Genomic DNA, 26,075 nt, shown 5'->3' with positions numbered 1-26,075 from the left:
GCGGCGGCGGCGCACGCTTCCTGCGGGCGCGGCTGCTGTGGGCGCGGAGCTGCGAGGCGGAGCCGGGCCGCCGAGCCGGGAGCCGCGAGCCGGGAGCGCGTCGGTCCAGCCTGCGGGCCGCGCCGCCGCCGAGCAGCCGCCCCGCGCGCCGCGCCTCGGGAACAAAGGCGCCCGCCGCCGCCGCCGCCGCCATGAAGCCGGGGCCGCCGCACCGCGCCGGGGCCGCCCACGGGGCAGGCGCCGGGAGCGGGGCCGCGGCCGGGCCCGGGGCCCGCGGGCTGCTCCTGCCGCCGCTGCTGCTGCTGCTGCTGGCCGGGCGCGCCGCGGGGGTGAGTGACAAGCGCCGGGCCCCGCGCTGCCGGGTCCCCGGTCCCCGATGCCCCGCGCGCCCCTGTCCCCGCGCCCCCGGCCCCCGCGCTCCCGGTTTCCGATCCCCCGCGCGCCCCGGTCCCCGCGCCCTCCGGTCCCCGAGCCCCCGCGCGCCCCTGTCTCCGCGCCCCCGGTCCCCGCACTCGGCACCTCGCGCCCCCCGGTCCCGGGTTCCCCCCACCCTGCACTCGGCACCCCGCCCCCGCACCCCTCGACCTCCGCATGCCCCCAACCCCCCTTTTCCCTCGGGCGACCCCCGCCCCCCAGCTCCAGGCTGGCCTCGTAAGGGGGGGGGGCCGTCCCCGTCGCCGCCCGCCTTTGGGGGCTCGCTCCTCCTCGCTCTCGGGACCCCTCCCCGGCAGGCGGCCCTGCGGGAACCGGAGCGCGGGTCGTGGACCCCGCGCCCCTCCCCAGTGGCCCCGCGGGCGGTGCGGGGTCCCCTGCCCCGGTGGAGAGGCGCGGGGCGGGCCCGACTGCGGGCGAGGGGTCGCCGGGCGCGGGGCCCGGGCTGGGTGTGTCGCGGGTCTTGAGCGAACGTGGCTTTTGCTTCGTGGGTGTGCCCAGACCGCGGCCACTTTTAGGGAATTGGGTCGATTCCCCCTGGGGCACGGCGGTGGTGGGGGGTGCATTTGGTTCCTCCGAGGGTCGCTGTGGGGAGGGCGGGGGGGGCGGAGAGGGGGAGGAGGGTGACTTGTGTGAAGGTGACCTGAGGGGCTGAGTGAGGGTGACCCTGTGTGTATGACCACCTCTGTGAAGGCTGTTGGGACCCGTGGGCTGTGTGCGGGTGAAGGATGAGAAGCAGTCCGCCACATGGCGGGGTGTCACCGTGCCTTACCTGAACGTGCGGTGATCCTGTGGGGGTGACCTATTGTGCTGGCGGTGTGTACCAGGGACGGGGCTGGGCAACTGTTGGCCGTGGCTGTGTGTGCCTGGGCGGGGGCCGGGGGGGGGGGGGGGGAGTGTGTGTCTGGGAGGGACGTGTGCGGTGGGTGTGTGCTTGGCCCCACCGGAATGTGTGTGTGCATGTGTGTGCTCCCGGCGTCGTGGATGACCCTGTGCAGGGGGGCATGTACCCTTGAGGGGGGGGGGAGAGTGGGTGCAGGTTGAGGCGAGTATATATGTAGGCAGTGACCCCTTGAGTGTCCGTTTGAGTGACCACACAGCTGTGGGGTTGAGCTCCGTCCCAGCTCCATTAGGGGGAGCAGGAGGAGGTATAGGGAAGAAGGGAGACTCCTCCCCGCTTTGAGGGACCCGGGTCCCAAGTGAGTTCCCCCATGGGCACGTGTCTGGAGCCTGGTCTGGGGATGAGCTGGGGGGTTCTAGACCCCGTTTCCTTGGCTGGCTCTAGGAGCTATGCCTGGCCCCTCATTCCCCAGGTCTCTCAGGCAACCGCCAGGAGCCGACTCTGCCCCTGTGTGTCTGTTTGGGCCTCAGTTGGCCAGTCTGTAAAAGGGGAGGAAGGACAGGCTCAGAGGTTGCTTCTTGGACAGACAGGCTACTCATCAGCTTTCCCCATCTGGGGGCTGAACTGAGGGGAGAGAGAGTGTTGAATGCCAAGGCGAGTATAGTGTCTGATAGGCTGGATGCCTCCTCCCTATGTGCCCCCCCCCCCCCCAGGAAGGGTGAGAAGTCCCTGGGAGGGACTGGGACCCAGCCCATCCTAGCAGCTGGGTCACTTTCTCAGCTCCGTTTCGGAAGACCAATTTTGAAATCAAAGGCGTGGAAATAACACGGCCTTGGGCTCGACTCCTGCTACCCCCACTGACTCGTGGTATGACCTTGGGCATGCCGGCTCCTCTCCCTGAGCCTCTGTTTCCCCCTCTGTGAAATGGGGCTGGTGTACCGCCTTTCTCAGGAATGAGATGGTATCTGTAGTCCTAGCCAGGAGTAAATGTGTGATGTACAGATGAATGAAAAGGGGCGTGGGACAGAATGCTTTGCATTTGGAAGCCCAGAGGGGAAGGGGCAGGAATGAGCTGTATGCCCCTGGGCAAGTCCCATCCTCTGCTGAACCACTGTTCCTCACGATCAGAACAAGGCTAATCTAATTTATGCCCCATAAGGGGGTGGAGGGAAGGAAGTGAGCGCGTCCGAGGTGAGTCAGGTGAGTGAGGGTCTCCCTGAACCTGAGGGTGAGGTAGATTGGGTGTGGTTCAGACCCAAAGCTGAGTGGCAGATAAAGGCAAGATGGTGGGCTTGACTGGGAGGGGCTCCAGATGGTGAGGGGAGAGGGGGAGCCCCTCTCCACGCCTCACATCTTCCCAGGGGGGAGGCTGTCCAGGAGGAGCATCGTCTCATCTGGCCCCTGGAGGCGAAGGGTAAATGAATGGTGCCCGGCTGCCCAGGTGCCCTAACAGAGGGAGAGGGTGATGCCTGTGGCAGGAGGGACCGAGGTTGGACCAGAAGAGCCCCACCCAGGTTGGCTTCAGGAGTGGCCTCCGTGGCAGGGTCCTCTGAGGACATCGCTCGGATGGGCAGTGGCTGGCTTAGGGCAGGGGAGGGACAAGATGACCCCTGGGTTTGCCCACCAGCTTGAAAGGGAGTGTGTGTGGTCGGGGTGGGGGGTGGGGCTTCCAGGGTGGCCTGTGGGGATAGCAGGTCCCAGTCATGCCGCAGATGGTGCGTGGGTGGGTGGGTGTGTGTCTTCGGGCATCTGCTTTGGGGAGTCCTCTCTCCTGAGACACCAGGTGTCTGGGATTCTGAAGGACAGCTGCCTTCAGGGCCACCTCAGTCCCTACCCAGAGAAGCTCGGAGTGTGGAGCTTCTGGAAGTTTTAGCTTCGAAACATGTTTTCTTAGAAGCTCAGGGCTGGAAGGGATTTTGGGTATCACCTCGTCGTGTTGGAATATTCCCCGTGATGGGAGATCACTCCTTTGTGGCTGTGTGACCTTGCGAAAGTTAGTTAACCTCTCTGTGCCTCGTTTCCACCTCTGTAGAACTGTAGAATAACAAAAACCAAAGAGGTTACCGTGGAAAGCTTCTAGTACAGTGCCTGGCACATAGTAAACACCCAACAAATGTTGATTTAATGTTCTTTTGTAAGGTTGTTATTCTGTGGCTGGGGACCACTGGGAGGTGAAATCAAGGAATTCTGTTTTGGTTTTTTTTTTTTTTTTTTTTGAAACATTTACTTATTTTTGAGAGAGAGAGAGAGAGAGAGAGCGAGCACGAATGGGGGAGGGGCAGAGAGACAGAGGGAGACACAGAATCTGAAGCAAGCTCCAGGCTCTGAGCTGTCAGCACAGAACCCGACCGGCGGGGGCTCAAACTCATGAACCATAAGATCGTGACCTGAGCTGAAGTCAGAAGCTTAACCAATTGAGTCACAAGGAATTCTTTTGAAGCCCCACCCCCAGGCCTGGTGTTTCCTGCCCCCTCCCACCCCCCCCCCCCCCCCCCATTTCCAGTCCTGGAGCTCTGTACTCCTCCAGCCACCCTGCGACTGAATGATGAGTTGTCAGAGCAAGATTGTCCTCACTATAAAAATTAAAAGTTGGGGACCCTGGGGCTGTTGGAGGTCAGGCCCTGACCCAGGGACACCACAGGGGTCTGCTCTCTGTTAGCTCCCCAGGTGGCAGGGGCTGCAAAGACAGACACCCGCTGTGTGGCTTTGAGTGAGGGATTTCTCTGTTTCAACTTCCTCATCTGTAAAATGGGGACTATAACCATGCCAACATCCCAGGGATGTGGCGATGAGAAAATGAACCCCTGGGGTAGACTTGAGCACAGCCTGCCATGTCGTGAGCTCTCAGCAGAAAGGGTCTTTGCAGGAGGGAGCCCGGAGAGGTCAGGGAGGGCTTCCTGGAGGAGGAGGTTTTGAATTATGCCATAAAAGCGGTCCCCACGTGGCATGGAGCAAGCTGTAGCCTGCCATAACCCCAGGCTTTCTTACTTGTCGACTGGAGACAGATACTTGACTTCTAGGACTGCTTCTGGGGCTTGCAACATCCTCGTGGCAGAGTTGGGATGGGGACCTGGCGCCTTCTACACCCTAGGGAGCAACCCAGTGCTTCCAGCTGCCAGTTGAGTGTGTGACTTGTTCCCTCGCGTTGGGGGTTCTTCTGTAGAAAAAAAGCCCTTTGGCCTTTTGAAGACGGATGACTCCTCCCACCTCATGGACCGGGACCAGGGGTCTCTGGGGGGCTCCGGGGCAGCACTGGGGCAGGGCAGTTCTGGGCTTGGGCTCTGGAAAGTGCTGGGGCATCAGTGGGGTGGGTGAGAGGGGTCCTCCTGAAGGGAAGAAAGAGGTGGAGACAGAGTTCCCCCCTTCCCCAAGAAGCCAGGCCTCCCTCCAGACACTCCCATTGGAGCTGGGACACCCCCCCCCCCCCCCCCGCCCCAGCCTGGCTGCTTGGAGGAGAGGGATGGGTCATTCTAGAAGGGGCTGCAGTAGGACTGCGGAGGGCTGGAGCAGACTGAGGCAGCTGGGGGTGGGGATGGGGATGGGAGGCCGTCAAGTCTCCATCTGTCTTTGTCATCCCTCCCCACCTGCCCCCCACGGGGACTGTGGGCAGGATCTGGGAGGCGGGGCGCACACCCCCGGGCTTAATGACAGAAACAGCAAACTAAGGCTCACTGGAGCCCCGCCCACCAGGCACTTGATCGTCTTTGGAGGTGGGAATTGTTAGAACCTCCATTTTACGGAGGCACCGGGAGGTTAAATGACTTGCCCACGGTCCCACAGCTGGAAAGTAGCAGAGCCGGATGGAGCCAGGGCCTGGCAGGCCAAGAGGACTGGGCCGCAGTCCGAATTTTACCCCCTCTTGCTCTGTGATCTTGGGCAAGCTACTTCTCCCTGGGGCCTCCTTACCACCCCCCCCCCCCAGACGAATCCCACATTACCTACTGTCCCCTAAGGGCTTGCTCTCTGCCAGGCTCTGGGCCAGGCACGTCGCCCATCTCTTTTCATCTAATGCTCCCCCTGGCCTTGGAGGTGGGTTGCTCCTCGGCCACCTCACAAGGCTTTGCCATCTGTAAAATGGGCTTTTTTGAGGGTCATGGGTTTGGATTGAGGGAGAGCTTTGTAAACTGCGCAGGATGAGGGGTGGGGCTCGTCTCTGGTCAGGGCCCAGGAGAGGGGAAGTACTTAGAACTTCAGGACAGGACGTGAGGGGTCTAACCTGCCCCCCCACCAGCCCCACGCCCCCTGGCTCACGCTGGTTGCCCTCAGTGTTGGGGCTCACGCTGCATCGGTGATGAGGCCTGCGTGGAATCCCTTCTGCCCCTCAGAAAGCTGTCACGTGTGGAGCCCAAGTCTACATCCCTGCGGTACCCCAAGGCCAGCTTTGCTCCTGGCCCAGAATTGAACGGTCTGAATGAGGGAATGAGGGAAGGAAGGAAGGAAGGAAGGAAACCAGGACTCTGAGCTTTGGAGCCCAGGAGGGGGGGCTTTGTGTTCTCTCCTTCAGAGGTGGGTTGAGGGGACAGTGAGGGACAGCGAGACTGGCGGAATTCTGCTGGGCCAAGCGTGTGCCCGTGGGCTAGGAGGTGCCCGGGGGCCGCATGGAGCGGGCCTGAGGTCTGAGTGCCAGGGCGCGGCCACCGCATCTGGGTGGGACAGGGGCACTGTGGCTCTGGGCTCCAGCTCAGCTGCTCGGAAGGCTGTGATTTGGTGTCTGGGGCAGGGGGGCAGGGTGCCAGGAGCCGTCCTAGGGCCCAGCCCCTTGCTCCTGCCCACCCCCCCCAGTCCCCATCCCAGCAGGGGGTGGGGTCTGGGCTGGTCTCGGACCACCTGGCTCGTCTTGCCGTCCCCACTAACGGTCCGCCACATCCTGGGAACATCAGGCCAGGACTGGGTAAATATTTGTTGACTGGCCTCCTTGGGGGCCGCCCCCCTGCTTTGGCTCCCAGCCTTCCAAGATTCCAGGAGGCTGGGTAGCCTTTACTTCCGGCCCCCCTCCCTTCAGAGTAGGTCCCGGCCAGAGGGGTGGCTGCTCCCCTCCCCCCACTGACCAGGCCTAGTCTCCACGCCAAACAGGAAGCCGTGATTACAGGGGGGAGTCTGGGCAGCAGTGGCTGAGGGCCCAGCTGCAGGATGGGGGTGGGGGCGGCCCCTGACAAATGATCTGGCCTCTTCCCTACCTGGCTGCGGAGGGTGGAGGGCAGGGAATGTCTGTGCTGGCCTTTTATACCAGATGGACAGGGTTCCACAACCTCTGTGACCCAGCTGGCCAAGGTCTGCTGCCTTCTTTCCACCCCTGGCCCCTAACCTGGGCCTTGGTGCCATCTGTTTTGGGGTCTCCCAACCGGGGGGGCAGCTGGAGGTAGTGGAACAGCCAACCGGGTTGAAATCCTAGTTTTGCCAGTTTCTTGGCTGTGTGAGCTTGGCAAGTTTGCTTAACCTCTCTGAGCCTTGTTCTCTTGTCTCGGTGGAGCTCAGGGTACCTCTGTCTCCAGAGTTGCTGGAGAATGAAGAACATGAAGTAATAAAGTGCCCGATAAGGGGTGGGTCTCCCTTAAATACTGACTTCTTCCATTTACCTGCTTCGGCTTTGCTCTTTTCCTGTCCCACTCTTGGCCTCATCTGAGGAGTTGGTTTGGGGGGGGGTGGGAACAAGGCTTTCCCTTGGAGAGCGGGAACCGAGTTTCAATGATCATGGATGACCCAGAGTAGAACCCTGAAGGGTGGGGTCTACCCTGAAAGGGAGAACTTGAGCCGGATTAGAAGAGGGACTTCCCAGTGCCTCGTGGTGCCGAGTTCAAGGGCAGTTTGGTTCTCTGAGGCTACTGGCAGTTTGCACTCCGGTCTGGAGGCGGAGGATTAGCCTCAATGGCTCTTCGGGCCCTTCTGGTCCTAGAGCTCCCGGGAGACCTTGCTGTTTGCAGCTTTAGCTAGGACGTGGTGACGCTGGGTTCTTTCCCCTTTCCCCCCAGCTGAGGGACACCTTGGCTGTGGCCCCTGGCCCGGACCGGGTGACCGTTGTTTGTACAGGGCGTCAGAGGTGGGAGAGCCCTAAGGGGATGACCAGCCCCATGGTCTGCCGTCTCCTAGTGGGAGGAGTCCAGAGACCCAGAGACAGCCCGGGGCCTTGGCCAAGGGTTGGGCCTTGGTATCCAGCCTGAGGTGGGCTCACTGAGCCTTCCACACTCTCAGAGGCGGTGGCATTGCCGTCCTCTAGAAGGCTCAGAGATGTCAACCACTTGCCAAAGCTCACACAGCCGGGTCCTGGTGGAACCAGCTGTCCAGTTGCCCCTTCACCTACTCTGGAGCTCTCTGTCCCTTTGCTGACCTGTCATCACACCCCCTCCAGAGGGGGGCGGGGTTTTCTGAGACGGGGCGGGATGGGGTGGGGGGTAATGCTTCATCCTGCTTCCGCGATGGGTAGGGGGCTTGCTTCAGGCCAAACTCTCCTAGAGCTCGCTGTGCCCCCTGTACAGCCGGCCGGCACCCCCCATCCTGCCCCCCCTCCACCAGCTCTGCTCGCCAGCCCAGACTTTACTAAGGGTAGTTTGGAATCCGTCAGCAGTGGGATCTGGAAAATCTAACTGCAGCAAGCTGATTGCCAATGCCATGGCAGGCACCAGGGGCCTGTGGGCGGCTCCCTGGGTCCCTCCTTGGGCTGGGATGGGGGGGAGCCACGTGGGGGCTTAGGAGGGCTGAGCTGACAAGGTTCCTAGAGAGCTGGGGGTTGTTACACTGGGAGCAGGGGGGTCTTGTCAGCCTGCCGGGCACAACCCATGCACTGGCATCCTCCGCGGGGCCCCCGGCTGGGGGGTGGGTGACCTTGTTTCCTGTCTGCCCTTCGCTGACCCGCCGCCTGTTGACTGCCGCCCTCTTAGGGCCAGGCTGCCCTGGGGGCCGCGGTGGGGATGTCTGCGGCTGAATTCTGGGCGCCTGCCCTCAAGGTGAGGGCGTCTGCTGGGAAGACGGACACCGATGGTGACAGCAGGGCAGAGGTAACGGCCAGTGCGTGCTCACCACGCTTCGTCTCCGTTCTTACCATGACCCTGCGAGCCGGGGTTGCTATCCCACTGTGCAAATGGGGACCCAGAGGCCCAAGGTGAGGCGGTCCGCGAGCAGCTGGAGTCTGTGCTTCCGAGAGGCCGTGATGCCAGGGGCCGGCCGCGTGGGCTGCTGTGCGCATGCGCGGGGGCGTCTTTTGCTTGACCGACTGGCTCGTTCCGCAGACGTCGTTGAGCACCTGCCGTGTGCTGGGCCCTGTGCCAGGGGCTGGGGGTGTGCGGGGCTCTCGGGCGGGCTGTGTGTTGGCGGCGGGCACTGGGTTGTGCCCGCGCCGGGCGTGCGGGGCTCTGCCGCGGGAGAGCGGGCCAGCGGCTCCTTGGTTCAGCCCGCATCATCTCCGCTGATCCGTGGGCCGGTGACGCCTCGCCCTCCAGGCTGCGGTGATGCTTTCCTCGAGATCGTCCGTCCGGTTTCAGAAGGGAGGCTGCTACCGGGCTGGTCACGTGACCACGGGCACAGCCCCCTCCCGCTCTCAGCCTCCACTTCCACATCTGTGAAGTGGGGGAATGGGACGGGGCGACCCAGGGACCCCTTCAGGTCTTCACATTTGAGGAGCTGTCCGAGAGATGTGAGGCCAGGGTCTGGCCCGGGGTGGGGGTGGGGGGACCCCTTTGGGAAGAGGGAGCTGGCTGGGGGGCGGGGAGGCCTGTTTCCCACACGTGGACTGCGTGTGGTTCCTCTTCGGCCCCGGGTGGGCCGGGCCCCTTGCCTCACCCATCACGCTGAGCACCACCTCGCTTCCTGGGGACATGATCGGTCAAATCCAGGCGGTCTGGGGGCTGGGCTGTGAGCCCAGTAACCGGGTCCGTGTCCCTACTCTGCTGCTGACCTGCCAGTCACTTCAGCCACTATTTGCTGCTGCCCCCTCTGTGTCTGGCCTGTGCCGAGCACTTGGAACCCGAGGAAGCTCAACCTGGTCCCTGGTCTCAGGAAGCTCCCGGTTAGAGGACGGAGCCAGCGCATGTGAGAGGCTAAGGGTAGTGAGTCAGGGGGGAGGAGAGGTTGGTTCTGGCTCTGGAGAATCAGGGCGGGCTCCGTGGAGGAGGTGTGATTTGTACCAGGCCTTGAAGGATGGCAGCACATGGATAGGCCAGGGTGGATGGAGGCTCAGAGGTGGGAAAGGTCACAGTCGATTGGGGTGTGGTTAAAAGCGGCAATTCCTAGCTGGGGGAGGTGGGGACAGAGCTACCTGTGGGGCGTCGCTGTTTCTAATGAGAGCGTGGTGTTTCTTGGACTTAATACGTTCACTGGGCACCTCCTGGGTACCTGGCCCTGTGCCATGCGGTGATCTGGGCCCGGATGGGTGAACGTCACAGGGCCTCGGCTTGCGAGACGCCAGTGGCTCACGAGGTGGGCTTTGAGTCCCAACCAAGGCATCTGGGTTCCATTCTGCAGGTGGGGGGTGTGGGTCTTGAAGTGGGCGCAGCCACGCTGCCCTGAGGGGCTGGCATGAGATGCCAACAAGACCACAGATGTGACCTACTCGTATTGAATCCTGCCTGTTGAGGGCCTGCCCCGGGCAAGCCAGTCGGCCAGGCGTCTTCTCTACGGAAACTCGCTGAGTCCTTACAACAGCCCTGGGAAGGGGGGACCGTTATTATCTTGCTTTTACAAAAGAGGAAGTTGAAGCACAGAGAGGTTAAGTAACTTGTCCAAGGTCAACACAGTGGCGTGCCTGCTAGGATTTGAACCCAGGCCATCTAGAATGCTCCCTGGTGTACAAGTGCTGCCTCCTGCTACCTCGCGCTTTGCACGCTGTAAAGTGTGATGCCCTGAGAGGATGAATCTGGGGCCAGTCACGTGTCGCTAAGGCACCTGAATCCGTGTGGCTGCTGGGGGAGAGGCCCCGACCCGGCCCTGGGCTCCTGGCTTCCACACGGGTCTTTTCTCTGCTGCCTGTTTTCTGTCTAGGGTGGGCCAGGGGCTGAGGCCATCCTAGGCTGGGGGAAGATCAGAGGGCCAAAGAGTCTTTCAGCCGGAAGGGCCCTTGGACGCAACTCTTGTGCAACTTGTTCATTGTCCTGAAGGGAGGACGGAGGCCAAAGGAGTGATCTCTAGTCACAGCAAGGATCTTCTGAGGTCTGGTGGTTTAGCCTTCTTATTTTACATATGGGGAAACTGAGGCGGAAAGAGGAATAGTGGCTGGCCCAAGTAACACAGCGCGTTGGCCGCTGAGCCGGGACAAGGGACAAAGGTCTCCCGGCTCCCCGACACCAGCTCTTGCACCGTTTCTCCTCTGTACCTGTCTCTGTTGTGCCACGACTGGAAAGCCAGCTCCCCCCACCCTTCTCCCCCAGGAAGCCACCCCTAACCCAAGCCCCACTGCCCTCAGCCCCAAGACTCTATGCCAGATTGATTCCTATCCAGTGCATTCGGTGTATTTCTCCTCAGTTTCATCCCTTGGCCCTGTTCACCCCTCACTGCTACCACTCTGTTCCCTGGGCGCAGAGTACAACCTCATTTCTCTCGCCTTCACGTCTACCTGCGTGCTGTGCACTCTCCGTGGACTTGGCCCCTTCTCCGGTGAACTCCTACTCATCCTGCAAAACCCCGCACAGGTGTGCCCTCCTCTGGGAATCCTTTACCGACCTCTCCTCCCAGCTCTCAAGCACAGAGCGCCTTTCTTCAGCCCCTTCTCTCCTCCCTTCTTCTTCTAGATTTCTAGACCGTGCCCCTCCTCTACATGTCAGGGTTCTTTGCTGGGCCCCACAGTTTTTTCGTAGCTTCTGATTTCCCCACAGGGTTGCATCCTTACCTCCCTGGAGCTCTCACTTGGATACGGTGTCGCAGCAACTCTGTCATTACATCATCTCCCTGTCGGGCCCTCCCAAGGGCTACTCGGTTTCATCTCCCCAAGTCCTGGCATGGCTACGCTGTTTCCTTTTTCTGCCTTCACACATCCTCAGTCTGTTTTACTTGGAGTTCCCCCCCCCCCCCCCCCCCCCCCCCCCGTGGTCACACCTTGTCCTCCCCAGCCCCCTGCTCCTCTGATCCCCAGAATTGGAGAAGTGACCCCAGGGAGCAGTGGTTACAAGCGGTGTAGCCTTCCTGCCTTCTTCAGCTGGGGGAGGGGGGTGGACTGGGTCCTTTCGGCCTCCAGCTTTCTGGAAGGTGGACACACGGTGGGCTTCCAGAGGCTCAGGCTTGGTTACCAGAGATCTTCCCCGCCACCCCGGCCTCCCCCAGCAAGCCCCCTGCCCACCTCCTCCTCCTCCTCTGCCCACTGCTCCCCCCCTTCCTCTCTGCCACCCACCCTCCTCTCAGATGCCCCTGCGTCACTCCCTCTCTTGCCGGTTGGAACCTCTCTTCTGCCTGGCTGCCACTCAGTGGGGCTAGGACTTGAGGAGTCCCCTGGGGGACAGGGGTCTTGAGGGCCGAGGGGGTGGTTAGGGTCAGAGTCTACTCTTCACCCTCCTGGGCCCAGATGTCCCCCTCCCACCCCCGTATCTCCATTGATACATCCAGAAAGGTAGTTTCAAGGGCAGAGGGCTACGGGAAATCAGCCTCCCACCTTGCTGTTCACATGAGGACCCCTGGCCCAGTGAAGCTAGGACAGCTCCCCCAGGGCAGTGGCTCCTTGGGGACCTCTACGGAGCCAAGCCCTGGCTCGGCTGGGTCCTGTTCTCGTGCGAGGCCAGGGAGCTGCGAGGCTTGCTGGAGGCCGGTCTCCGATCCAGAAGAAGGGGTTCCGGCTCTGTGTTCAAGGGACGGTCTGCGAGATGGTGGTTGAGCCTGGGGTGATCCTTTTCCCCCCGTGGAGCTGAGACCACGGTTCAGTTCAGGTTTGGACGGGGGGCTGGGTTTGTGTCCGCGCGTGTCGCCGCGTGTCTATGCTGATGCGTGGGGCTCTCGCGTCCGAGCGGGGAAGGACATTGTGGCCCACGCCCCTGTTCCAGCGGCTCAGGTGTGGCCAGGCCCGGAGAATCGGGGGAACCCAGACTGCTGTCTCTCCGCCTCTCGGCTGTGGGGAGCCTGCCCCCCAACACCTTGGCTGGCCGTGGATATTAGCAGCTGCCGGGAGAATGCTGGGAGAATTGGGAGACGCTCTCCCCGGCGTGGGAAGGTCGATGCACACCTAGAAACGTGAACACGTGCGGACGCATTGGCGTATGTGACGGAGCGTGCAGACCCGAACCCGCCCGGGCACACACAGACAGGGACACACACGCTCTCCCTGCTACCTCCGTGCACGCGTCCCACTCACGCGAGCACAGCCAGACCCGCGGGGGGGCATTTGAGCCCATCTGAGACCAGCACAGGTGTGCATGCACAAATGTGCCCCCAGCATGCCCGGAAACAGCCCTGAACGTGCCCGCGTGTGCACACGCGCACGCACGCACGTTGCTGGGGCTCTTGAGCTACCGGGAATGTGTCCGCCCTTAATCCCAACTCTTAATCCCGGAGTCTAGGGAGCCCAGGCCAGAGGGGCAGCTGGTCATCTGGCCTCCTTAGCGGTGATTAAGGCAAGGGCGGGGGCAGGGTGCACAGGGACGCAGAGATCCGTCTTCTGCCTGACCTCCAGGGACACCACACGCTCAAAACTCGGGTTCCTTCAGAGATTCGGTCATATGTCCTTTACGGGGCCCCGGAAACGGACATCCTGGGGTGGAGGGAGATGGATGTGGCTATGTGTCCCTGAGGAAAGGGACACCTGGGGTCAGGGAGGCCAGGCGAGGTGGTCCCTTCATTTAACCGCTTACCCGACGTGGACCCTGAGTCAAAATCTTCAGCGTCTCTGGGAACCCTGTTTCTGGCCAGAGCATTTCCGGACCCAAGTGCAAAGAAAGATGAGGCCCAGCCGCGAGATGCCGAACTTGGGGCCCTGAGCCGGGACGGGGGTAGGGAAGCTTCCAGGAGGAAGCGAGGCCCGAGCCGGGCATTGAAGGTGCCAGCGCCTGGGCTTTTGGAAGTGCACGGGGACACTTTTGGTTGTCACAGTAATGGGATGCTACTGGCATTTCCGGAGGGGAGGGGAGTGGTCGGGGCTGCTAAGTGGTGGCCGTGTCCCATCCAAAGGACCGTCCTGCCCAGGTGGCAGTAATGTTCCTGCTGAGAGATGCCGTTAGGTCATGAGATGTGGTGAGGATGCTTCTGGTGGGGGGTCGGTGTGGACCACGCTCGAGTGACACTGTCCCTGGCACACTGGGGGTGGGTAGGGGGACAGCCCACGGGGGAACAAGACTGGGTCCCAGGAACAGTCCTCGCGTGCCATCTAACTTGGAGCCCCGCTTTCCCAGTCCGGGCCCTTCTCCTGTAGGCGCTGACCGCTCCAGTCCCTGGGCCGGGCCCCTGGGACGCATCCGTCCAGCCTTCTGGAGGGGTGCTGCCCTGGCCTGGGGTTGGGCTGGCCCCGGCGGAGCGCCCTGCGGGGAGCGGGGCCAGGCCGATGGGACTGGGGCTGGAGCCTCTGACCTGCCTGGGGGGCGGGGGGGTCAGGTGATGGGCCAGGTGAGACCCGAAGGCGCTTTTGGTCAGGGAATCCGTGTTCAAGTGACACGTGAGGAGCGGAGGGCCCGTCTCATCCTTGGGCTGCAGGGCATGCGGGGGCCAGGGTGCTCAGGGTCCCTAAATCCCTAGTGGGCATCTGGACTCCCTCTGAGCTCGGGGGGAGAGGGTTCTGCCTTTTGGCGGTGGACTGAAGACGGGCTGGCTGGACACAGGGATGTGCCGGACCCACGGGAGGCCAGTGGATGATGTCAGGGGAGGGCACGTGGGGCCCCGGGGTTGTCTCTGGAACCCTCCGCGCCACGGTTGGGACTGAGGGCCAGGGGGTCCTGGCGGAGGTTTTGGCTTCCCCTCCTCGGGATCCTTGGTGGCCCCTGCTCCGCAAGGCTCTGTGAGGTAGGTCACCCCTTCCCCTCTTAGGGACCAGATGGGGGGCCAGAGCCAGGGACGGGGAAGCTTGGTGCGGCGGTGGACCGGAAGCAGTGGACTATGCGGGTGCAAGCGTCGTGCCTGAGTTCACCCTGGTAGGGGTGTCTGGGGGACACGGGGCACCTGCCAGACACAGGCCCGGCCCTCGGGACAGATGGGCGGCTGTGTGGAGAACAGAGAGTGGACACCAGCCTGGGGGGTGGGTGGGTGGGTGATGGTGGCCGCCAGCTGAGATGGGCGGGGACTGGTACCGGGGAGCCACGTGGAGCGGGACACGGGGTGAGGGATGGGTCCTGGAGACACGTCTGCCCTCAACATTGCTCAGACGGCCACAGGGGGCAGGGGACCGATGGGCTCGTCTTCACATCCAGGTGTGCTTTACCTCTGGGGCCCTGCCCCCTTTCCTGGCAGAGCCGCATCCTTATGCCCCTCCCTGAGGGCAACCAGGGGTCCGGGCACGGACAGAGGGCACCCCAGAACCGCGGAGGGCTGGAGGTGGGGCACTGGGGTCTGGGGGGGGGAGGGGGGCAGCCAGCCTGACTTTGGAGCTGCCTCCCTTCTCCTGGGTCACTCTGGGCCAGGCCTGCCCCCTCCCTGTGGTCCCACCTGCAAAGCGGCCTTTGACAAGAGCAGAGGAGGTAGCTGCCACGCTGGGCCTGTCCCACTGCGGTCGGCAGAGTCAGTGTGTGCCCTCCTGGGGGTGAGGGCTCGGGAGGCTTCACCCGGGGCTTGGGGGATACTCAGATGGCAGAGGAGGTGAGCTTTGCCCCTGCTCACCTCCTTTCCCATCTGAGTATTTGAGTTTAGGCTCTGCTGTGTGACCCTGGGCAAGTTTCTTACCCTCCCTGAGCCTCAATCTCCCATTCATTCTCTCCCCGCCCCTCACCCCCGACAAACAACAGCTTTATTGAGATTGAACTCCCCTGCCATACAATTCACCCATCCAAAGCATCCAGTTCAGTGGTTTTGCGTACAGGGTTACACAGCCGTCACCGATTTTATATATTTTTAGCAGCCCCCAAAGAAAGCCTGTACCGTTTAGCAGTCACTCCCCATTTGTCCCCAGTCCACCGGCCCTAAGCAGTCACCTCTGCTTTCACTTCTACGGATTTGCCTTCCTTGGACGTTTCGTACAAGTGCAATCACACAACATGTGGTCTTTTGTGACTGGCTTCCTTGACTTGTCGTCACGTACGTAGTTCAGGTCCGCCCGTGCAGGAGCGTGCACCAGAACCTCGCTCCCTTCTCTGTGGAGCAACGTCCCGCCGTGTGGACGTGCCATCTTTTATTTATCTATCAGTTAATGGGCACCTGGGTTTGGCCGCTGTCTGCCTATTATGAATAATGCTGCTTTTTTTTTTTTTAATGTTTATCATCGAGAGAGAGAGAGAGAGAGAGAAAGAGACAGAGCACGAGCGGGGGAGGGGCAGAGAGAGAGGGAGACACAGAATCGGAAGCGGGCGCCAGGCTCCGAGCTGCCGGCACAGAGCCCGACGCGGGGCTCGAACTCACAAGACCGCGCGAGATCATGACCCGAGCCATAGTCAGACACCCAACCAACTGAGCCACCCAGGTGCCTCATATTACATATATATACATTTTAATGTATGTGGACATATGCTTTCGCTTTCCTTGGATACACACCCCAGGCGTCGAATTACTGGCTCATCTGTAACTCTCCGTTTCACGTTTTGAGAAGCTGCCAGACCATTTTTGCAAAGCGGCCACCCTGGTGTTGATCCCCGCCTGTGCGTGAGTCTCCAGTCGCCTCGCCAGCCCTTGTTATTTCCCGGCTTTCTGGTCACCTTCACTCTTGCATCCGTCCGTCCCTCGGGTATTTATGGAGCATCTGTATTTGACGAGGCGGGGCGCTCGCTGCAGAGTCAGGGGGAGGACTTGCCCCTTGAGGAGCTGTTTGGATTCAGTGGCACAGTATCTCCAAAAACCTCTGTGCGCCTAGGGGCGGGCGATAAAGACGATCCAGGGTGGAACCTGGGGGTGGTCAGGAATCACGGGGGCCCCTGAGAGCAGAGGAAAAGAGAATCTGTGTGTGCTGATGACCTCCCGTGTGTCACTGCCATTGCTTCAGTCCTCACGACCCTCTGGGCTGTATGGTCTCATTTGCAGACGGGAAAACTGAGCTTCAGGGCCAGGCAGCTTGCCCCAAGGTCACCGAGCTGAGAAGTAGCAGGGCTTTGGGCCAAGAACCTGTTTGGATAATCTCACTTAATCCTCCGAGTGCTTTGAGGTTGGTTCTATTCTTACGTTTTATTTATTTATTTATTTATTTATTTATTTATTTATTTATTTTTGGGACAGAGAGAGACAGAGCATGAACGGGGGAGGGGCAGAGAGAGAGGGAGACACAGAATCGGAAACAGGCTCCAGGCTCTGAGCCATCAGCCCAGAGCCCGACGCGGGGCTCGAACCCACGGACCGCGAGATCGTGACCTGGCTGAAGTCGGGCGCTTAACCGACTGCGCCACCCAGGCGCCCCATTCCTCCCAGTGCTTTGAGGTTGGTTCTATTCTTATGCCCATTTAGTAGGAGAAGCAACAGGGGCTCAGAGAGGTGGGCTTATTTGCGCAGGATCACACAGCTCCCCGGAGGCCGGTGCTGGGATTTGGATCCGAGCAATCTAGCTTCAGGACTCCTGCTCATTGCAAGGCCCTGCCTGGTGTCCTGGGACTCAGGAGATGGGGGGGAGAGCCTGGGCACCTGTCCGCTCCTCCCCTTTCCCGGTCAAACCCATAGTGCCGCACAGAGGGTCATCTCGGGCTGGGGCCCTGCCATGCCCCCCTGCCCGCCCCGGTCTTTTGGTCTTGATTCTTTGCACCCCACTCTCCCATCCGGGCAGTGGCCGTGGTGGACCCGCGTGGCTCACTACCTGAGTCTGGCTCATTCCATCCCTTGGAGCGGAGCAGCTCAGAAGCCAGTGGGACAGCTCAGGGCTGGGGGGCGGGGGGCGTGGCGTCTCCACCATGTGTGAGTTACAAATAACACAGCAGATGGGATGGTGAGGGGGTCCACAGCCCGGGTCCGCGAGGAGGCTGGGCTTGGACACACGCAGATGGGGACACTTTGCGGGTGTGCGTGTGCGCCGTGTGTCCTCAGGGTGCATGCTGGCACGTGCCTGAGAGGTTCCGGGGAGGATGACAGAGCTATGAGGTTTCCCAGGACAGCTGGAAGGGCTGGGCCTGCCTTGGGCTGCCTCCAGGGTCTGTTCAGTTTCTCGGGGGAGGGCTGGGGGTCACCTGGCTTCAGGTGGCCCCCAAGATCGGGCTGAGGATCCTGCCCATTGGGCTGGACTTCTTTCAGGTTCTGTGGGCATGAGAACCAGACACGTGGCCCTGGGACCTCTATGTGCTCGTCCAGTGCCTTCCCCACCCCCAGGCCTCACTTCCACCTGCCTTGGCCACCCCCCCCACCCCCCCCACCATTCTGACTCATCGCCTGAGTTCTCTGTGACCTCCAGCAAGTCGTCTGACCTGTCTAGGGAGTAAGGAGGACCCTTTCGCCTGACTCCGTGTAAGGCGCCTGGCATTTAGCAGATGCTCAGTAAATGCTGCTTCCCCCGCCCAGCCCGGGGCCCGGTTGTAAAGCGGCTGAAATCGAAGGTTCCACTGGGAGCCTGCTAATCTGCAGGGTTTTCCATATAATTTGCATAGCGATTTTATGAAAAAAAAAAAAAATGCTGGGATGAGTCTGTTTCTCGTCCCTCCTCCCAGCTCAGTTGGAGTCCTCCCGGTTGGCTTTTGCAGGGACCAGGGAGAACATTGTCCCGCCCCCTGGTTTTAGGTGTGGTGGGGAGACTGAGGCCAGAGGACAGGGCCCCACGCAGGATCACATAGTGATTGGGGGCGGGACGTGGGTGGCGTGGGTCTGTTGAGGGTGATCCCGTTTACGGGATCCATTGAACAAGTATTGATGGAAGCTGGCTGTGTTCCAGAAATACCCCGGGCCCTGGGAACACAGGAGTGGCCTTGCCAGACCTGGTCAAGGGCAAACTGAGGCCCAGTGAGGTGAGAGCGCTTGACCGGGGCTCTCTGGGAGCCCGGACTGGAACATCTGACCCCCATGCTGGCTTGTTCCTTGGAGGCGTGTGGGCCTCAGGAGTGGGGAGGCAGGCCCAGTCCCCTTGATCGTTGGCGGGGATTTTTGCAGAGGCTGGGGACTCCGTCCCCGAGGCAACTGCTGGTGAGTCATGGGGTGACGGGTGGGGCTGCTCACCTGAGCCGCGCCGTCTGTCCGGGGAGAACTTACCAACTTCATGTCTGTTCATCCCCAGACGTCCAGTCTGTCTGTCTGTCGGTGCCCGTACAGGGTGCTGTGCGGAGGTGGGGGGACTGGTGGTGGTGTGGTCCCACCCCTGAGGAACTTTCTGGTGGGGCAGGGAGTAGGTGTATGCTGTAGTACAAAGAATGTGGTCTTCGCGGTTCGGCTGATCCTGGGTTCAAATCTGGCCCCCGCCGCTGCCGTGTGACCTCAAGTCAGTTGCTTTACCTCTCTGGACTTCGGGATGCGCACCTGTGAACTGGGGATAATAACCCTTCGCCGGGAAGCTGTCTGGGAAGAGAACCGAGGTGAGGTGCATAGAGAGAGTCTGGCACGTACTGAGCGCTCCCTCCGTGGCCGCCAACTCTTGTCCCTGGTAAGGGAACGGAAAGGCCCAGGCCTCAGCTGGAAAAATGCCCGGGGAAATGAGTTATCACATGACAAACTGGGATCATCTGCGCGCCTGCTCCGGGGGGTCAGGAATTCCCTGAGCCCAGGATCTGGTGTCAGTGAGGCTGGGGTTCAAGTCCTGCTGTGCCCCTGCTGGCCTGAGAGTGTCTCGCCATCCCCGGCACCTTGAAGGGTTTAGGTGGCGGGAACAAGAGGGGTAGGCAGCTGGGGGAGGAGGCCTCAGTGGGTGGCCCTGCTTTCAGGCACCGGCTTGGGGACAGGAACAGACGAGCAGTGTGAGTCAGGATGGCCAAGAGGGTGGCACTGGACAAGGCAGGTGGCTGGGGCTGGCGGAGCGATGACGGGGCGTCCCAGCCCGGGGTTGGGGAGGGGGGGCTGCTTTGCCCAGGGTCTGGACGGAGGCTGCATGGTGGGCAGCTGAACGGTGGCCAGCCTGCACCCCCAGCCGGGACCGACGGGGATGACAGGGCCAGGAGCTGGGCTGGCAGGAGACGGAGGGTGAGTGGGTGTCCGGGCCAGCCTGCCCCCAGACGTTTCCAGGCCTGGGGAGGGAGCGGGCCCCGCCAAGCCATCCCGTCGGTGCCGAGACGTGCTGCCCAGGCTGTGCCGGCTCCACCGGGCTCTTGCGTCCTTCCCTTCTGTCCTGCGTGTCCTTCTGTCTGCCCATGAGCGTCCTCTGGGACGAGCTTACTGGTGGGGTCTCTGCAGGATGAAGGGGCCCAGGAATTGCCAGACTGGAGAGCGGCAGGGATGGGGACACAGAAAGAATGTGCTCTTTATTTATTTATTTTGAGAGAGAGGGAGAGCACACACACGTGTAGGCAGGGGAGGGGCAGAGAGAGACGAGAGGGAGAGAGAGAATCCCAAGCAGGCCCCATGCTGTCAGCACAGAGCCCGATGCGGGGCTCGATCCCACAGACCGTGAGATCTTGGCCTGAGCCGAAATCAAGAGTCAGATGCTTAAACCGACTGAGCTGCCCAGGCGCCCCGAGAACGTGCTGTTTCTAATAATCAAAGGACTCTGAGTTTATCATAGAACATTTGGAAAATACAGACAGGTCCTGAGGGGAAAAAAATGAAACACTGCCTGTCATCCCAGCACCCAGAGAGTTTCTGGAAAGCCTTAGTAGGATTCGGTGTTTAGAAATCCACTTTGGTAGGGCGTTCTTTAAAGCAGGATCGTGTTGTCTAGTTTTTTCTAACTTGTTTCCTAAACTTAACGACGATAATAGTATTCATCGCCAGCGTTCACTGAGCGATTCGTTAATGTGTCAGTCTCCCGTGCACCCGGAGTGGGTTATTATCTTTGTTTACCAGGAAAACCGGGCCGAGAGAGTTAAATACCTGCCCAAGGTCACCCAGGTATTGAGAGACAGAACCATCTGTACGATCCCATCAATAGCCGAGCCGCATTGCCTCCTGACAACCAACGCGTGCATTTTCCCCTGTCCTTAAATATTCTTTGAAGCAAGTAAAAAACAAAAACCTTCTGTTCCCCATTCATGCCTTTTTAATGGCCTGAGAAAAGACAGCGCGGGCTTATGAAGACTCAATTATTGATAGCTACATAATATTCCACGTTATGGTTATGCCTTCATTTATTTAACTAGTCCTCTGTTGGGAAGGTCGGTTGTTTCCACTTGTCATCGGTAACATTTCCCCGGGTCTCTTGAACTGGAGGACTGGGTTCCCGACTGCCCAGAGTGTCAGAGTCAGAAAGGCCCTTAGAGCACCGAGCGAGTGAGGCATCGGGAAGTACGGAGAAGGGGGCTGGTCTGGGGCTCAGAGGCTGTGGCCTCCTGCGCTGGGAGCTGCTTGCTCTCCGGGGCGCCCTGGGGGGGTGTGGGCAGGGGTAGTGCTGCCCAGGGGAAGGGGGATTCCGGGGAGGTGGGGGGGGGGGCACAGGGGTGTTTTCCCGCTCCCTGAGCTGCCCTGGTGGGAGATTGGAAGTAGGCTTCTGGAATAGGGGCGGTGGGACAGGGTACGCCTCTGTGCTTTGCTGACTGTTTGGTGTGTGTGTGTGTGTGTGTGTGTGTGTGTGTGTGTGGCGGGGTGGGGGTGGGGGGGGTCTGTCAAGCTGAGCCTGGGCCTTCTCTGCCCCTCCCCCCCTGCCCCTCCCCCACGCCCTTCTCTCTGGCCCTTGAGCTCTGTGGCCCCTTCCCCAGCAGGTGCCACCCTCATGCCCCTCACCCCTCCAGCAGCAATCGAATGTGGTGGGTGCTGGGTTCCCAGCCAGGGCAGCTGTGGACTGGCAAGGGGGTGGGGACCGAGGCGTCCCCCTTCCTGGTCCCGGCTCTCCATTGTGAGCCCCCCTCAGCTGTCCTGCTGCCCAGAGCCTGGCCCCGGCCCACATTCCTGCCGTGACGCTCTGGGTCTCCGGGTTGGAGCTGGTGAGCGTGAGGGGCACTGAGTTCTCACAGGACGGAGGGCCTTCTGGGGACAGAGCCTGGGGGGATCCAGGGGGCTCTGCCGAGACCACCCTGCTCCCACCAGCTAGTGGTTACGTCACTGCGTGTCCCTGGACGGATCCCTTGACTTTCCTGAGTGCCGCTTGGCAGGCTCGGTCCCCACCCCCACCCCTCTTAGCAGGGACTGGGGTGATGCAAGCCCTTCCCCTCTCTGAGCCTCAGTTTTCACATCTGTAAGAAGAAAGGGTAGAACCCCGTGATCACTGAGGCCTAGTTTGGCCTTGAGGTGTGGACCGAGGTGGGAAACGTGCCATGGTAAGGCTGACCACCAATTATTCTGTGCCACCTGTGTTACTAGTGTCCCCGTGTGACCGAAGAGAGGCTCAGAGAGGTTAAGTAACTTGCCCAGAGTCACCCAGCAAGTAAGCCGAGCTGGACTCGAACCCAGGGCTGTCTGAATCTAGAGCTGGGCTCCCAACTCCTGCTCACACGCCTCTAGTCACCGAGAGCGGGGCGCCTGAGTCTGGCTCATGCAGGGCAGGAAGCTTGGGCAGAATTAATTATACTTGATTTTATTCTTAGCTTTTGCGGCACGATTAGCAGTGCTCAGGGGTGCTGGGCTCCTGGCCCCCTGCCAGCTGACCTAATTTGTGTGTCTGCGTCTGTTTCTGTACCTTACCCTTTCTCCCCGCTCATCCAGCCTCTCTTTTTCTTCTCTCTGCACCCTCCCCTGCTGTGTGGCCTTGGCAGGGCCTCTTGACCTCTCTGGGCATCCGCAGCCTGGGTGTGACCGTCCCGATTCTATTTCCCACCACGAGGATGGCGAGGCTTGAATGAAGTAAAATCTTCGGAAAGGATCACGGAACGCTGAGCGCATAAGGGACACTAGCTGCAACTACGTCCATTTATCCAACTCTGGATGTTGGGTCCTGTGCTCAACCCGTTACCTGCGTGATAGTATTTGATTCCCAGAGCAGCTAGAGGAGCACCCCGTTTTACAGATGAGAAGGCTGAGGTGCTGAGAGACTCAGAGGCTTGCCTGATGTCCCACGGGTAGCGGGGGGGAGTGGCCGGTCCATTCCGGCTTCACCTCTGTGCTTTCCTGTTTCTCAGGGAATGCTCTTGATGGGGGAGGGCAGGTGATAGGGGCTGGGCCTGAGAGACCCCAGACTTCAAGTCTGGGAAGGAGGCTGGGGGCAGAGGGAGGCTCCCTGGCTTTCTCCCTGAATGCACCCCTGCACTCAGAGGGGAGGAGACATACCTGAGGTCCACCTGATTTGGGTCCGTCCCCCCCTTCCCCCAGGTGGCAGCCCCTTGGGAAGGGCTCACCCCAAGGGAGGGCTCACCCCAAGGAAGGGCTCATACCTCACAAGGGTATGCTTGTTTGTACCCAGAAAGGAAGCCTGCATGGTGTGTGTGTGTGTGTGTGTGTGTGTGTGCGCGCGCACGCGCGTGCGCGTGTGCATGAGGGTGCGGGATTGCCTGCTGGCTGCAGTGTGTGGGTGTGTTAGGCGCGTGGATGCGTTTATCAAGCATGAGGGGGGGTTTACCCAGAGGTGGGGCGCAGTGGGGGGCAGGGGCAGGCCACAGGGTCCTGGGGCCTTCGGATTCAGTTCTCCTTTCAGGGGATGGCATGGATAAGTATGCTAATTATGCATGGAATTATGCAAATGGAGAGGTCGTTTGGGGGTCGAAGGCTGTTGTCACCATTCTCCCCTGGCACTTTGTGACTTCTGAGTCTTTCCCTGCTGCCTCCCAGGCTCAGCTCCCGGCCCCCATCTCTTTCCTCCCTCCTCCTCCTGGTCCCCTGGGAGCTGCAGCCACCAGCACCCCTGCAGTGTTTCTGGGGGGCACCCACTGAGTTCCGGCCCCTCCAGCTGGCCCAGGGAGGGGTCAGGCTGGCATTCAGCTGGCTGGGGGGGGGGAGGGGGCTGGGCAAGATGGCATCCTGCATCCCCCTACCCCCACCCCCACAGGTGTCCCTTGCATTAAGCTTCCCAGGACGAGTTCAGGGGTGACCGGGCTGTTGGCCACCCCTCCTTCCACCTCGTCTGGGGGCCACTTACTATGCAGAAAGGATGTTCTCTTGGATGCGGGTTTGGAAAATCACTGAAGTGGCCCCTTCCCCAGCTCTGTCTGATTGCGCGCGAGGCTAAATTAAGATGTGAGAGAATTCGCTCCCCGCGCCTGCCACTCTCGCCTTCCTGCTTTCTCTCTCACTCGCCCGCTCACCGCGTCCTCCCTGCACTGCCCCCTCCGCCTCCCCCCTGTGCCCCTCTGACCCCTGGCTTCCCTCTGCCCTGCGCCTCCCCCCTCCCCCCTCCCCGTCGTCCTCTCTATTCTTCCACTATCTTTCCCTCTCCTGCCCCCCTCCATCTCTGTGGGAAGCTGGAGCTCCTGGTCCTTAGCATGGAGGAGATGGTCGCCATGGTAACGGTTGTCATGTCGATGGCTACTGAGCTAGGGATGAATAGTATCTAGGTGAGAGCTACCTGAGTGGAGGCTGATGGGTTCACAAGAGGCTCCATGCTTGTCTCGGGGCCTCAGAGCTGCACCGTGTGCGCCCCCCCCCCCCCCGCCCAGTGCCTGCCCCCGATGCGTGGCCCTTTTGTACCCAAAGGCGTGCCAATGCAAGGTGCCTCTCTGAGGCTGCCTAAGGGTGTGTGCATCAGGGTGTGTCTGTGTATGTTCTCTCTCTGTCTCTGGGAGTATCATTTCAAGAGTCTGTGTGGCTTTGGGGCGAGTCTTTGGATTTGGGCAGGCCCTTCCGGGAGCAGATTATTAGGGGCTATTGCATGGCATTGGTCACCCAAGAATCATGAGGACTCCCTATTTTGGCTCCCATGTTGACTCCAGTTTGGGCACCCCCCGGGGACCTCAGACTTCTTAGAACCCCTCCTCCCGGCTGCTCCCTGGCCTTTCCTGGAAGGATGGAAAGACAGCGAAGACAGCTCCACTCCCAAGCGCGCTGTCCTGCTGTGTGGCCCTGAGCAGGGATTGCACATCTCTGGCTCCTGGCTGCTTGCCTAAGAATTAGGCAGAACGTCTCCAAGGGACTCCAGCTTGGCTGGCCCAGCTTGAAGAGGCTGGTGGTGCAGGGAGCCTTCTGTTTCCCTCACCGGGGGTCCTGGGGGTTCGTTCTTTCGGGCAGCGGGGGCAGAGATGGGAGCTGGGGCAAGTCGGATCATAGCTGCTCTGAGCTCCTGGAATGTCTGAAAGCCAGAAAGACCCAGCAATTAGTCACGGGAGCAATTACACTAATTGTTCCACTCCATGACTCATTGGTAGCAAGTAAATACTGATTAATTCATTACTTTGCGTGTGTGTGTGTGTGTGTGTGTGTGTGTGTGTGTGGTAACAGGGGTGGGGTGGCAGGACGGAGGGCATCTCCTGGCTTGCTGCCCTGGCCTCTTGCCCCGGCTGGCCTGGGGAGCGCTGCAGAGCAGGTGGTCGAGGCTGGGGCAGGAAGCCAGGGTTGGGGTCCTCTCTCTAGCTGTGTGCAAACCCCAGAAGGGGGCCCATCCGGGGGCCGAGGGCCGGCTCGCGGCGCTGGCCCGGTCCCCTTCCTGCTCCACACTCCTTTCGTGGTTCCCACGTCCGTCAGACAGTGCGAATGCTCAGACTGTCCCTCAGATCTGCTGAACCACCGAGTTCAGTGTTCACGATATTCTGACGTGCGGTCAGGATGGAAAGGAACCGGTTTCCAGGATGGAGTTGTCAGTTGGTCGCTGAAAGCCCCCTGTGATGGGGCTTCCCCAGCTGCAGCTCCAGCCCGCCCCTGCCCCGGGCACTAGTCCCATCTCCCAGCTCAACCCCGTTTCTTAACAGGCATTTCCTGAATACCTACTATGTGCCGAGCAAGGTCCCGCCTCCATCCATTGAGATGTAGTTCTGTAGGGCGGGCTGTCGTCACCCAAGCAGGCCCAGCTCACAAGTGGTGATAGGCGTGAATTCAGAACCATAGGATCCTCGGAAAGATCAGAATAGGGTGGGGCTTCTCGAAGGAAGTAGAGTGGAGGTTCGCTGGCCAGACATTGGACGATGAGGGGATGGGAAGGAAGAGTGTTCTGGGCGGAGGGAACAGCATGAGTGGACGGGAGAGACCAGGCACATTCCAGGAATAGAGAGCTGCCAGCGTGGCTGGAATCCAGCAATTGGAGGGGTGCAGAGGGACCCCGGATGAGGCTGGAGGGCGGGCATGGCCAGCCCGGGGAACACGGGTGCACTTCCCCACCTCGGAGACTTTGGCGTATTTCTTTCTCTTCCCTCTGCTGGAGATGCCTTTCTCTCTTCCGTTGTTTCAGCCCCAAGCGCTAATCCCTCCAGATCCGTCTCACTTTCCTGGGGAAAGCCCTCAGGGGCAGGGACTGTGGCTTGACTTGGCTTGGAGCCAGGGTCAGAAGTGTAGCAGGGGATGGGGCCCCGGCTGCCCCCTTGGAGGGGGAGGGACTCCTGCCTTGCTTGCCCCTTGTGCTGGCCGTCCTCCAGGGTTGCAGTGGGGAGGGACGGCCCCAGCCCCGGGCCTCCCCAGCTTCTGACACTGGGAGGAGTCTGTCCCCAGACTCCTGCAAGGAGCCCGTCGCACCCCTCCTGAGGTGGAATTGGCTTTTGGGCCCTCAGCTGACTCGGGCATCGAGATCCTCCGGGTGGGGAGGTAGGCCACCATCCTGGTTTGGGGAGGACCCAGGGCCAGGGCTGGAATGTACACTCCCTTCTCTCCCTCCCCCTCCCCACTCTTACCCAAAGTGCCCCCCTCCCAAAGCCCCTCGTCTCCC

At 61.0% G+C, this 26,075-nt stretch overlaps 1 protein-coding gene across 1 annotated transcript in view; it reads left to right on the top strand.

Annotated features, from left to right (window-relative positions):
* SDC3 (syndecan 3) overlaps positions 1–26,075 on the top strand; it is a 35,664-nt gene continuing 9,589 nt past the window's right edge. The window contains exon 1 of the mRNA XM_043574311.1: positions 1–329. Within this exon, the coding sequence (XP_043430246.1) occupies positions 192–329 (138 nt within the window). The 5' untranslated portion in view covers positions 1–191. The remainder of the gene's footprint in view (positions 330–26,075) is intronic.

Source organism: Prionailurus bengalensis, chromosome C1 (assembly GCF_016509475.1).
Source record: "Prionailurus bengalensis isolate Pbe53 chromosome C1, Fcat_Pben_1.1_paternal_pri, whole genome shotgun sequence".
Lineage (NCBI taxonomy): Eukaryota > Metazoa > Chordata > Mammalia > Carnivora > Felidae > Prionailurus > Prionailurus bengalensis.
The sequence above is the reverse complement of the archived record's forward strand: the minus strand, read 5'-3'. Positions and strand labels throughout refer to the sequence as shown.